The sequence below is a fragment of the Anas platyrhynchos genome, chromosome 3, assembly GCF_047663525.1.
Source record: "Anas platyrhynchos isolate ZD024472 breed Pekin duck chromosome 3, IASCAAS_PekinDuck_T2T, whole genome shotgun sequence".
In the NCBI taxonomy this organism is placed as follows: Eukaryota; Metazoa; Chordata; class Aves; order Anseriformes; family Anatidae; genus Anas; species Anas platyrhynchos.
Window position 1 is genome coordinate 4,234,950 of NC_092589.1, and position 13,920 is coordinate 4,248,869.

General features: G+C 41.8%; 1 protein-coding gene across 7 annotated transcripts in view; it reads left to right on the top strand.

Annotated features, from left to right (window-relative positions):
* SPTBN1 (spectrin beta, non-erythrocytic 1) overlaps positions 1-13,920 on the top strand; it is a 140,322-nt gene that overhangs the window by 94,628 nt on the left and 31,774 nt on the right. For all 7 annotated transcript variants that reach the window (XM_072035046.1, XM_027453223.3, XM_027453222.3 and 4 more), the window contains 8 exons: positions 1,027-1,144; positions 2,592-2,750; positions 3,429-3,731; positions 4,490-4,643; positions 5,332-6,202; positions 6,331-6,468; positions 7,145-7,901; positions 8,140-8,342. In XM_072035046.1, the coding sequence (XP_071891147.1) occupies positions 1,027-1,144; positions 2,592-2,750; positions 3,429-3,731; positions 4,490-4,643; positions 5,332-6,202; positions 6,331-6,468; positions 7,145-7,901; positions 8,140-8,342 (2,703 nt within the window). The remainder of the gene's footprint in view (positions 1-1,026; positions 1,145-2,591; positions 2,751-3,428; positions 3,732-4,489; positions 4,644-5,331; positions 6,203-6,330; positions 6,469-7,144; positions 7,902-8,139; positions 8,343-13,920) is intronic.

Genomic DNA, 13,920 nt, shown 5'->3' on the forward strand with positions numbered 1-13,920 from the left:
CTTAGCTTAAAAAAACAGTGGTCTTGTTTTGTTTTAGTCAGTCATTGATTTTTTTTTTTAAACAAACATCCAAGTAATTTTAATCTTGTCTTGAGAATTTATTTTTCTGAACAGAACCAGGTATCACATTTCTAATTGGCACTGACCATTATTACTAAGAACCTATTTGCTTTATGCTATTCGATATGCACATAGTAATAACAATAGTAATAATAATTGAAAACATGTGTGTTGTCTGCAGGATCTTATAGTACTGGAAGCTATCATTTCACTGAGATGCCTGCCCTGTAATACAAGTGGTAATAGTATATATACCATGTTAGTGCAGTAGTATCACCAGCCATGTTTGCTAGCGGCGTACAATACCAAGACACAGCTATTAAAAGGCTCTTACTGCTTTTCCTAAATCAAGAGGAAGTGTGTCTGGCTTTGTAAAACATAGCTCTGCTTGCTACAACTGATACAACCAAAGCCATGCAACTTATTTCTGGAAGTTTCTTTTAGTATTATGTTATCTGATCTTATTTTTTGTCTAATATAAGTCCTAATGGATAACAATTGCAATTGAAAACATTACAAAGTATCCAGACATTTTCTAAAATTGCAGTCTATTCCCTAGTGCCTTTGCAGTTTGTTTATTTCCCAGGCATACAACTCAGGGAAAACAGTGGGAAGAGTTTATTGACTGCAGTGGGCAGTTTAAATAAAACTTCCATTTCTTGGGTTGATGAACTAGGACAACAAACGTAATAGAATAAAAAAACGCAGTCTTCTGTCCCCCTAAGGGGCTTAAATCTAAACAGATAGACAACTGACTTCCGTGAAGTTGAGTTTTTTCTTTTTTTTTCTTTCTGTTTGACCCATCTGGTTGGAGAGGCTATTTCTACTGCTTCCAGTGTTCACACAAGATGCAGGTGTTTATCTGAGTGTTCCATTCATGATGCCAGTATTGTATGGAAGTGCTTTGTAATAACCTAGTAGTAATGAAAGCTTTATTGTAACTATTATTTTGGAAATTTTGTTTAGGTTTACAGAAAAAGGAAACCTAGAAGTGCTACTTTTCACCATCCAAAGCAAAATGAGAGCCAACAATCAGAAAGTATACATGCCAAGGGAGGGCAAACTCATCTCTGACATTAACAAGGTAAACTGAGCCAGCAGCTGCTGTGTGACTCAGGATTTTGTTTTTGCCTTTTAGTCTCAGTCTCAGCATACTGGAAAGAAACGCATGTGTTGTCTCTAGCCTTGACATGGGGGACCATAAGGGATGGGAGAGGTGGGGTGATGGATCTGGTAGCCCTTGCTCATCCAGGGTTGTAGCTATTGCTAATTGGCAGAAAATAGCAACAATATTGAGATATTGCAGCCCTGCCTACTTAGTTTTGAGGACATTTGTCCCAGCATAGCTCCCTGCAAGCAGGAGGTTGAGGGAGTCTCAGCAGAGCCAAGCACAGCAGCAGACACCCTGTGTTGTTCAGGGCTGTGGTGCTCTTGCAACACCTCTGCCTTCCCTGGCTCCCAGCAGGGAACAGAGCTGGCCTTCATCTGCCTTGCAGCCCCCAGGCCCACATCATGGGAGAGTAAAGGAACTGCCACGACCAACCCTTTGGGTTCCCTCTTGGGGTTTATGCAGCTATTTTTTATGCTGGTGCAGCTGGCAGAACAGCAGCAGAGCTGACAAGCTCTTTCAAGGATAACAAACAACTTAGAACTGTGAGCTCTCCTCATTTGTGTTTGATCATGCCTGGCATTCCCAGAGCAGCTGTTGGGGGTGTCTGTGGCCTCGGTCTGCATCCTGGAGAGCAGTAAACTGCACAGCTCTCCTGTTTGCATTAAGCTCCTGTGCCTGCAAATGCCTAAAATACTTTGGGTTTCAGGCAATTTCACATCTGTTAGGATTTAGAAGAATCTAGGGTAGTTTGTGTTTAATTGTGGGTATTTTTGTTGTTTGTAAGGAGATCTGAAAGGTGATTAGCTGGCTTTCAACATGCTTCTAAGGCTCTGTTTTTGTAGTATTAATGCCATGCATGTGAATAACTTCTTGCTTTGGGAGAAAAAAAGGACTTGCATGCAGCGGAAGTCACTGAACTCTGTACTTGTTTCCCTTTCCAAAGTGGATGTAATAAAGAACAATTGTAAGTTGGTTTTAGGGGTGAGAAGGCATGAATCTCTAATTCTCATTTCCTAAAGGAGAAAGATAGAATCCCTTCCCTGGGTATAGCACTCAGAAGACTGAAACAATTGCTTTCTTACACATTGAAGCCAAAGTGGTTTGCTTAAGCTTTGTAGGAGGCAAATAACAAGTGAACTCAAGAAAATGCATACGAGATAAACAAGGCTTACACCTCTTGCTCAGAAAATGAATTTATAAATTGAGACCAATTTTTAAGTCATGCTCTTACATTAGCAGACAAGGTGTAAGGCCAGCCTATATAGACCAGATTCATTGGCATTTAAATAAATTTGCCAGTTCTGAGAAACCTGGCTGAAGTGACTTCAGTACTTATTTCATGTGAAGAACACATGATTTATCATAACCCTGTATGCATGTGTAGTTAGAAGATGCATTTTCTTTTTCTTCACATCTTCAGGCCTGGGAAAGACTGGAAAAAGCTGAACATGAAAGAGAACTGGCACTGCGAAATGAGCTCATCAGACAAGAGAAACTGGAACAACTTGCACGCAGATTTGATCGCAAGGCAGCTATGAGAGAAACTTGGCTAAGTGAAAATCAACGACTAGTTTCTCAGGTGCTGCTTTCAGAAATTGTCTGTGTGACTAAAATGATTCCTTTGAGTAATTACAGGATACAGTTCTTGTAAAGAGAACATTTGCTCTCCTGTGCCACTTGTGTTACTGAATCTATGCTTATTTATATTTGTTGTATGTGTGTAAAGGTATATTTAGTGTATATGTATGTATATTACTGTTCTATCTTTAATGTATTCACACATACCCATTCTTGGAATCTATTCTTTCGTATTCAAGAGATATTCATGTGTAAATAACTATCCACAGTCAAGATTTTCTTTAACTGAATATTTAGGTCAATTCAACAGAATAAGTGCAGGAATAATAAAAATATTATTTGAGGTGGCTTTTGAAAAGCAAACAAACAAACAAAAAAAAACAACCCTAGGCTAATCCTGATGTCCACCATAGTTGTTACACCAAATCTAGTAAATGATGTCTGATTTTATCAGAATTATCTCTGATTTTATAAGAGGAGTTTTCAGAGCATTTTGAGATTGTGAAATCTTAGAATCACAGAGTGTACCAAGTTGGAAAGGACCCACAAAGATCATCGAGTCCAACTCCTGAAACTGCTAATGAGAGTGTTCTGCACAATCAGAAGTCACTTTAGAGTTCGAGTACTAGGGCTTTTCTCCTCGGCAGCCATTGCTGAAGAAGTTTCTCTGTCTTTACAGGATAATTTTGGCTTTGACCTTCCAGCAGTGGAGGCTGCAACAAAGAAACATGAGGCCATTGAAACAGACATTGCAGCATACGAAGAACGAGTCCAAGCTGTGGTTGCAGTTGCAAAGGAGCTTGAGACTGAAAATTATCATGATATAAAACGCATCACTGCAAGAAAGGACAATGTTATACGCCTGTGGGAATACCTCCTGGAGCTGCTCAGGGCACGGAGACAACGGCTGGAGATGAATCTTGGCCTGCAAAAGATTTTCCAGGAAATGCTGTACATTATGGACTGGATGGATGAGATGAAGGTAGGTGTTGCCCATTCAAGAACATAGAAAAATGTTCTAGAGATGTGTAAATGTCCTTTTTTTTTTGTATTTTTTTAAGATTTGTTTTGCCTATCTGGTTTAGTTCACAAATTCAGAAGACCCACATTCATGGGCAGTGAACAAATTTCTTATACCTTATGATGTTATTTTAAAATAAAGATTAAAAACAATTAAGGAAAAGGACCAAGCTTGCTTCTATAAAACGACATGCTTCTATAAAAAAACGAGGATGCAGATTTTAGTGAAAGGGAATTACATGAACTCTCTCCATCACCACTGACGTGAGTCACCTTTTCACCGCTGTGCTTTAAAAGCATGGAATTTCTCTGTCTGTTCTGCTGGGACGGAGGAAGGGGAAGAATTATAACTTTGTTCTTGTCCATGAGCCAGCAGAACTTGGAAGCTGTTAGAGGAAAGAAAGATGTGTGTAGCTCGCTGGCAGCTCACAGTACCTGCACCGAGTGCCTTTCAGTGGTCCTGCTGAGCTGACTGGGCTTTTCATCATTAAAGAGCATGGTCAATTTCTTCATGGTTGCCAGGGATTTGAAAACTGTTGGTACAAATTCACATCAGTCATACCTCTCTAAGTTTGAAATAACTCTCCTTATGTCCCTACTGTTTCTGTGGACGTTAGTCGGTGTAACAAAGGAGAACAGTGTAAGGCATGAAGGAGTCATTAAGAAACGAATAGCTTATGGCCTTGAGCCCATTTTATGTGTCTTTTTCATTTTTATCAGGTGCTTCTACTGTCTCAAGACTATGGCAAACATTTGTTAGGAGTCGAAGACCTGTTGCAGAAACATGCTCTTGTGGAAGCTGACATTGCCATTCAGGCTGAGAGAGTGAGAGGGGTCAATGCATCTGCACAGAAGTTTGCCACTGATGGAGAAGGTAACTAGCAGCCAACACATCCTCCTTAGTTTTAATTATATATGGGGTTATGTGTGAGCCTCATTAGTTCTGCAAGGCACGTTAGCTTAAGTTCAGCACCTGAATAAGAGAATCCAGCTTCATTTGTTCCTTCTTCCCCCACTGTGTCAATGATTAATTTGTCAAGGTAACCTGTTCAGAAGTTCAGTGCAGCTTGTGTTTTGTCTGCTATGTCACACTCCTAACCAGCAGCTGCTGTAACTTTGTAGCAGTCACCATTAATTCCCGGTTTTGTGTTTCTAATGAAACATAACCAAATAATTATATTAAGTCTGATATTGTCCCAATCTATGCTAATTAAAAGTGATTCCACTAAAACAGCGTAATTAACTAGGGTAAATAATGTTCGGTTTGTGTTGTGATATAAATCTGGGGTAGTGAATTTTCTTTCACTGAAAACAGTCGTAGGTGTCTTACCCTTTTTATTTAGTTAGTTTTTTGTCTTCATTCACAGAACAGCATTTTTTGTTTTGTGTCACGGGATGGTGAAGTCTGAATTGTTCACATTGTTTCAGGAGACTAAATATGGATTCTCTTCCATAAACTTTGCAGACTGAACAAGCAGAAATTAAGAACTCTAGATACACCCCAGCTGTGGCAATGAAAATGAATGAGTCTGTGTTGTAATGCACATTCTCTGTCTGAACAGGTTACAAGCCGTGTGACCCGCAGGTTATCAGGGACCGCGTCGCTCACATGGAGTTCTGTTACCAAGAGCTGTGCCAGCTTGCAGCCGAGCGCCGGGCCCGCTTGGAAGAGTCCCGACGCCTCTGGAAATTCTTCTGGGAAATGGCTGAAGAAGAGGGTTGGATCAGGGAGAAGGAACAGATCCTTTCATCTGATGACTACGGGAAGGACCTAACCAGTGTTGTCCGTCTCTTGAGTAAACATAAGGCATTTGAAGATGAAATGAGTGGTCGTAGTGGTCACTTCCAGCAAGCGATAAAAGAAGGTGAAGACATGATTGCGGAAGAGCATTTTGGGTCTGAGAAGATCAGAGAAAGAATTAAGGATATCCGGGAGCAGTGGGCTAACTTGGAACAGTTATCTGCCATTAGGAAGAAACGTCTGGAGGAAGCCTCTCTCCTTCACCAGTTCCAGGCTGATGCTGATGACATTGACGCATGGATGTTGGACATCCTCAAAATTGTCTCCAGCAACGATGTTGGTCATGATGAATATTCTACACAGTCCTTGGTCAAGAAACACAAGGATGTTGCTGAAGAGATTGCAAGCTACCGGCCAACCATTGACTCGCTTCACGAGCAGGCAAAGGCTCTACCCCAGGAACACGCCGGGTCTCCAGATGTGCAAGGCAGGTTGTCCGGAATAGAAGAAAGATACAAGGAGGTCGCTGAGCTGACTCGGCTGCGTAAACAGGCCTTGCAGGATACCCTTGCTCTTTATAAGATGTTCAGCGAGGCAGATGCTTGTGAACTTTGGATAGATGAAAAGGAGAAGTGGCTGAATAATATGCAGATTCCAGAGAAGCTGGAGGACCTGGAAGTGATCCAGCACAGGTGGGAATGGATTTACCAGGAAGTTTTGGGAATTCTGGCTGGAAGTTTTTGTGCACCAGCCACCTTTGTTAACTTGCCTATGACTCTGGTTCTCTAATGCCTTTGTGATCTTTTTTTTTCTCCCCCAGATTTGAAAGCTTAGAACCTGAAATGAACAATCAGGCTTCCCGTGTTGCAGTAGTGAACCAAATTGCTAGGCAGCTAATGCACAGTGGCCATCCAAGTGAGAAGGAGATCAAAGCGCAGCAAGATAAACTCAACACAAGGTACGTGAAGACCTCATGCTCATGAAAAATTTGACACTGGATGAAAAAAGTATAGTGGTGTCACTTGTGTTTCTTGTATGTGTTTTTAAATATATTTTCATACTGTTACCTCAAGTATCTTCAAAGTAGACCCTCAACTAGCTTCATCTTTCCTTCAAAAGGAAAGAGAGCTGTATCTCTGAAATGTTCAATTAACAGATAAATTTTGTTACTGACTTCAACCAGCTCCTTAAGCGTATCAGTACCATGACTTGAGAGCTGGAAAATTGCTATAGTAACTATTATTGATTTAAAACAAATAAACAAAAAGAAACCAATGTAATACTTCAAGTAAGCTCTCTCTTTTTGGTTTCAAAGTCCACCAAGAGAGTGGAGTTGAGTGTATTTAGTGTGAAAATTAGATGTAACTATCAATTTTTCACTTGAGAAAAAATTATACTTACAACTTACTGTCAGTACTGCTGACACTTGGCATATTCTTATATATGCTTGGTTAATGATTGTTTTGCTAAAACTATTGATGATATGGAAAGGACTGAAAAAAGCATGAATATGTTGTTATTTCATGGTTTAACAAGCTAAGCTGAGCAACTGCTCACTCAGCAGTGTTGCCATACTTTTCCCTTATTGTACACAAGTCTTGATTTATGTGCTTTTCTCTCATCACAAATTTCAGATGGAGCCAGTTCAGAGAACTGGTAGACAGAAAGAAGGATGCTCTGCTCTCGGCCCTGAGTATCCAGAATTACCACCTTGAATGTAATGAAACCAAGTCCTGGATCAGGGAAAAGACAAAAGTGATTGAATCCACACAAGATCTGGGTAATGATCTTGCTGGAGTGATGGCCCTGCAGAGGAAGCTGACGGGCATGGAACGTGACCTGGTAGCCATTGAGGCTAAGCTCAGTGACCTGCAAAAAGAGGCAGAAAAGCTGGAATCAGAGCATCCTGACCAGGCACAGGCTATCCTTTCACGGCTCGCAGAAATCAATGATGTATGGGAAGAAATGAAGACCACTCTGAAGAACCGGGAAGAGTCTCTTGGAGAGGCAAGCAAACTGCAACAGTTCCTGAGAGATCTAGATGACTTCCAGTCATGGCTATCCAGAACTCAGACTGCAATTGCCTCTGAAGACATGCCAAACACGCTGACAGAGGCTGAGAAGCTGCTCACTCAACATGAGAATATCAAGAATGAAATCAACAATTATGAGGAAGACTATCAGAAAATGAGGGACATGGGTGAGATGGTGACACAAGGGCAAACTGACGCTCAGTACATGTTCCTACGCCAGCGCCTACAAGCTTTGGACACTGGATGGAATGAGCTCCACAAAATGTGGGAGAACAGGCAAAATCTCCTCTCCCAGTCTCATGCCTACCAGCTATTTCTCAGAGATACCAAGCAAGCAGAAGCATTTCTTAATAACCAGGTAAGTGGGCAAGATTTACTTGTCTTCATTTCCATCAGCCAACACTTACAGAAGAGAGCTGAAAACGGATAAACTACCTTCTTTATTTTGTAAAAGTAACTCAAATTAAATTGCTTTTGGAATTTTACTTCTTAGTCTTCTTGAGATATTTGTTTTCATATGTGGTGAAACTGTTGACAGCATGCAACATAGCCTGAGTGTAATACTTTTCTCTCCCTGATTTGTGTTTTAATCACAGGAGTATGTTTTGGCACACACAGAAATGCCCACTACCTTGGAAGGAGCAGAAGCTGCTATTAAAAAACAGGAGGATTTCATGACTACAATGGATGCCAATGAAGAAAAGATCAATGCAGTCGTAGAGACTGGCAGAAGGCTAGTTAGTGATGGGAACATTAACTCTGATAAAATCCAGGAGAAAGTGGATTCTATTGATGACAGGTAAGATCATAATGATGACAGAATGTAGCTGTTCACATTTTAATTCTGATCTTTGAGAGATGACCTTTTATCAGAATCCAAAGGCAAAGCAACACGTTAGAAAACATCTTTTGCAGAATGCTTTCTTTGTACTGTGGAAAAACAGGAACTATAATGTTTCAAAAATATGCTGGGCTAATCTTAATTAAACATTACCTCTTCCATTTGAGACTCACTAGGTAATGAGCTCACTACCCAGAAATTGGCTATATGAGTGTTGCTTATAATTCTTGGAGTATTAACAGAGTTCATATTGTGGTGGGAGCTGTAGCAGTAGCTATACCCGGTTCCACAAGCCTTAAGTTTTTTTGCTATCTTCTAGCTGATTCAATGATCATAATATATTCCTGTCCTTCCCCTGAGGAAGGAATGTGGCTCTTCAAGAGTGTAATTGGCATTGTATCTACCCCACCCACTCAGCTTTGATCACATTTTCCAAGTTGTCTGGCCTTTCTGAAATGAGATTAGAAAGCATTGGTACAAATGTGTCTTTCATCTCAGAACAAATCTTTTGCTTTTGTCTCTTTAGCTGTGGCATGACTGCTATAGACCTTTTTTTTCTTTGAAAACCAAATGTTCATTTTTGATGGCTGTGATTTATAGTTCTTTCTGCTTATGGTTTGAATAATAGTGGAGACTTTCAAGGCTCTTGTGAATCATGAGTGTCAGAATGCAGAAGTAAGCTCATACAGAACTTCATGTCAGATGTTACTGACCACCCTTCTGACAGACTTTCATCCTCCTGCAGCCAGTAAGCTTTAAGTTGGCCAGATGCCTTTATCTCCAAGGTCTGAAGTAGTGCAAAAAATGTTGTGCCTTTCTTGTTTTGGTAAACATTTTGCACTGTCTATGCACCTGCTTTAGCTGTGGCTCATGGATTTAAAAAAGGGCAGATATTCCTGTGCCCAGAGCTTGCTGAGGACCTCTGAGCCCTCTGATAGTCTACTGCCAACGGTACCTCATATTCTCATTCTCTCTCTAACCAGCTTGACTCTCTTTAGATCACAAAGAGAATCTGCAAATACTAGAAAGAGGAGATTATATGAAAGCAATCTAGGATCTGAATTTCTTCACTTAATTGGGTTTCCAGCCCCAGCAAACTAGAACCTGAGTACAGGCACACACAGGTCCCATTGTGTGAAGGTAACTGTTTCGTTTTATGGAAGACGTTACTCATAGACAAAGGGAGGATTTATGTTTGCCTTTTGTCCAATACTGGAACATAACGAGCACATCCAGTCAGCATCTTCTTCATTCTTTCTCCATTTCCATAAAGCACTACATTTGGGGCAGGAAGGGCTGGGATGTCAAATGGGTGCTGTAGTGGCATAGCACTTTGTGCATCAGTGCCAAAAATCCTACGCGCTGTGGACATTTTGGTTGCCCTGGCTGTCAGTGCCCTTCACTGCGGAGTACCCGTGACCAAGAGGTGCCTCTCGCTCAAGGAGCATCCAGTGAGAAGGATGAAGAAAGGAAAGAGTGTTTGGAAATGCTGCCATCTCTAGTGCGATGAGTTCTGCCCTCATGTGGCCCACCTGTAGGAGCATTTTGCGGCCTAAAGGACATCAGGTTTAATTCAGTGCATAAATGCAGTCTGATAGCTTTTTGATGCTGCTTACAGAGTCAGCTCTAAATGTATTTCTAGTCAGCAGAAATTGTGAAAATTATTTTCCTTTATTTACCCTCTCTGACCAGATGTTCTCTACTTCAAGTTTTCACATCCACTTATGAAAGCTGGACTCGATCCTGCCCTTCTGATTAGGTGTCTTCTTTCTGTAACTTTGGAATTTTAAAAAACAGTAGCAAGGAGCCAACCTCTTTGTGCAACCCTGGCTGAGGTGGTTGGAGTGGACACAGCTTCAGCCTTCCATCCTGCGTGTGCCCTGCACCAGGGCCGCTGCTGCCCCTGGCTGAGGTGCTCTGGTTGCTGTTTCCCCAGCACAGCTCCTTCTCTGTGGCATTAGCTGGCCACCTGGGCCGTCCTGGCTGCAAGACATGCTGGAGTTCCTGCTCAGAATGGCAGGCAAGTCCTAGAGGCTGTAGTTTTTTTAACCCCACTTTTTTTCCCAGGACATTTCCTCAATTCCAGAAGTATTTATGCAGAGCACTGCAAAAACCATCCGGTGCACTGCTATCCAGGAAATCCGTGTGATTGCTCTCTGAGTCTGTAAGTCTGATAAGCCTCAAGAACAAAGCCTTAGGGCTGGGTGTAGTGGGAGTGGTACCAAAGGAAGCCTCTTAGGTTGTACAAAAAAAAGCTCTCCCAACCAGGCTCCACCTGGATGTATAACAAAAGACCAAAACAAACAAGTTCAAATATGTGCAGTGGCTCCGTACTTCCTATATGGAGCTCTTTGTAGTTTTTCATACGGTTAATGGTGCTTTTTACAGTAATGCTTGCAAGCTAATGCAGAGGAGAACCCGCTGGCCATTAGTGCAGCAGAGAGCCCCTGCCCTGAAATGGTTCCATCTGAACAGACGCTGTAGGCATCAGGCTCAGGAAGGAGAGGAGAATGCAGAGGCTGAGGGAGCAGGGTGATAGGACGTACAGCTTCAGCACGATCTTCTAATGCAGTTCAAGGGAAAGATAAATGGGGAAAAGGACCTCGAGAAAGAGTGAGGGAGGGACAAGATGGGATTGAATAAAACTATCACAAGGAAAGAAGGGGAAATGGAGCAAGCTATCAGCACACCAGGGGCAGTTATGCTGCTGTGTGACCTCTGAGCCGCTGTGGGTCCCAGCTTTACCTTTTACAGCTGCTCCCTCAGGTGTAGGACACTTTTATAGCTGCACACGTCTGCGGCTTTCCCTGCTGCCAAGGGGCCGTGGTGGGGTCTCATTCCTCTTCCATTTCTGAGTCCAGAGGGTTGCTGAGAGCAGGGCTCCTGTCTGGTCTCCCCTCTGCAGCTGTCCTTAATTTGGTGACTTCTGCTTCTGTTTCTGCCATCCAGAAGGGAAGTGTTTTCTTCTCCATTTTCTCTTGGAGGAGCATAAGGGGACTGCCCTAGTCCAGTTGCTTACGTTGTGGCCTCTCTCATTCTAAAACTGAGATTTAGCTTCAAGATAGTGGCAGGTCTGACTCAAGTTATTACCTGGTTCTGTTTTTCATCAACTTTTGTACTTGTGCAACTTTCTAACTCAACAGAGAACTGAAATATTTTTTTCTTTGCCCATTCAGGAAGGAGAATGCCTGCTGTTTGCTGGAACAACTAGAGAGTTAGATCTTCCTTGCATGTATCTCAGCATTCTTAGCAGGCAGTAGCATTCATGCTATGTGTAAGATTTATTACTTCTACAAGGTTTTGAAACCCACAGGCTTACAGTTAAACCACAAGAGACGTTGTCAGTTGTCAGTGGTGTTAGCATTGTCAAGGACCTCTGCAGAGACAGCCTGGGAACACTGTGGTAAATTTTGGTGTTCTGCTCTTGGGTTAATTTGAATCAGGCACATCTTCATGCTGAACATACCTCATTTTACTATTTTAGATTCTTCACAACGTTGCCACAGAAGGAAGATGTCCTCATGTTTTAACTGACTGTGGTACATTTCCTATCTCATTTTACCATGTAGGTCTAGCTTAATTTAGACACTGGAATTTGAGGTTGCCTCTTCAGCATATAGAGGGAAGTCCCTATTTAATGTAAAACTAAACATAGCTATAATGTAAGTAATACATACAGTTTCTTGCATGAACAAGCAGGTGAATTCAAGCAGTCATTCTAAATAACTGGAGTCTGAAAAGCAAACCCTTCTGTGCTAGTGTGGGGTTTTCTTCCACAAACTGTTTTAGCAAACCAGTAAGAGCACTCACTGATAACGTGAAGTGTGGCAGAGTCAGTTTCTGACCCTTCCTTGCCATGTACCTCTCAGAAGAGTAGGATTTTAACAGGGATGACTGCAATCAGCAGTCAAGCAATCTTTGTTCAAAAACCGTGCATCAGGCTTGGTGCCTTTCTCCACCCTCCAGGGCTGCCCAGTGCTCTTGGTCCTCAGTGCAGCTGCAGTCCGGTCTGTCCACCAGTCTGTCCGCTGGTCCATCCACCTCCCTGCCCCACCAGCTGACTTAGCTTGGCCTCTGCACACATGGCCAGAGGCATGGGGCAGCTAGGCCCTTTACACCACGTGATTTTAGCATCTGGATAAAAAATGGTACCTGAAAGGGCTCTGTTCTTCAGTCTGTCTGCCTGTTGATTCTCTTTAGAGTCTTTCAGACTTACTGGTAGTAGAGGGTAAGAAAAGCTTTGTAATGGGAAGCGTAGTTATCACAGAATCACAGAATCACAGAATTTCTAGGTTGGAAGAGACCTCAAGATCATCGAGTCCAACCTCTGACCTAACACTATGCGCCGGAATAAGAAAATTCTAAAATGTGTCATTGCAGTTCTTAAAGAACAATTTGGGGAAGCATGGAGAAGGAATTAATTAATTATGTTTGGATATAGCTACTCTGGGTAGGAAGAACAGACTAAATGACTTCTTAAGGCCATTTATTCCCATTCAAAAATAACACCAATTCTGTGATGAAAGTACAGGAATTCCTGCCAGTTCCAGCAGGGATATATTCCATCCTGAGTATATTACAACCACGTCCTCAAGTGTCCAGTTTAAGCCTTGTTACAGTTCAGCCCTGTTCTTCAGAGATTTCTCATCTTGCAATCTGACTCCAGGTCATTTTGGACAACCAAACAACCTTTTAGTGTTAAGTAACTCTGAGCACCAATGATCACATTTGTTATGCTGAAGAAAACAAAACAAAACAAAACAAAAAAAACACAGCTGTATCATCATCTGTGTGATGTTCCTGCGTATTTTCCCTTCAGAGTTCTTAAAGTCGGTATTTCCAATACTGCGTGGAGATAATTTGCTGGATTTTTAAACTCCAGGTTTCTCAACATAAGAACTTGTCTGTTCATTCTTAACTATATTCAAATCGATGTCATGAAAATTTTCCTTTTAATTGCACAACTTCTGTCCTCTCCAGAATGCATGAGTCTAGAATGTAATCTACCCTTAAATCTATTAAATCATCGTGACACTAAATCATCATGATAGAATCACCCAAACAATTTCTTGCTTCAATTTAGCAACCCGACTAATGCACTGTATTTGCCCAGACATATATGTGTGAGCCACAAAAGACTGGAATCAAACCCACTGCTGTTAGCTACATTACAGAGGCTTTTCCTAAGGCACAATTTGTGTGTCCTCTCCTTTGCACTCTCTCAGGTAACACCTGCCAAGACATCAAGATTACCTGGGCTTGGACTCCAGCCTCTTCCTTTGATGGTTTTGTGCATCTTCCCTGCCATCTGATCTGTAACTCAGTTGTTTTTTACCTACAGCTTTATAGTTGCTGCCTGCATGGTTATTCAGAGAAAGCTATTGAGGTAACAGAGGAGCAATGTGTAGCCCTTTAAAGGGTCCTCTCCTATTGCTCTGCCTTACAGACCTTTTGCTTTTATGTAACACCCAGCAAACACAGGTATTCTTCATGGTTCTGAAGTCACTAAACTCTTCCAGAGAGCTTGCTCTGGTAA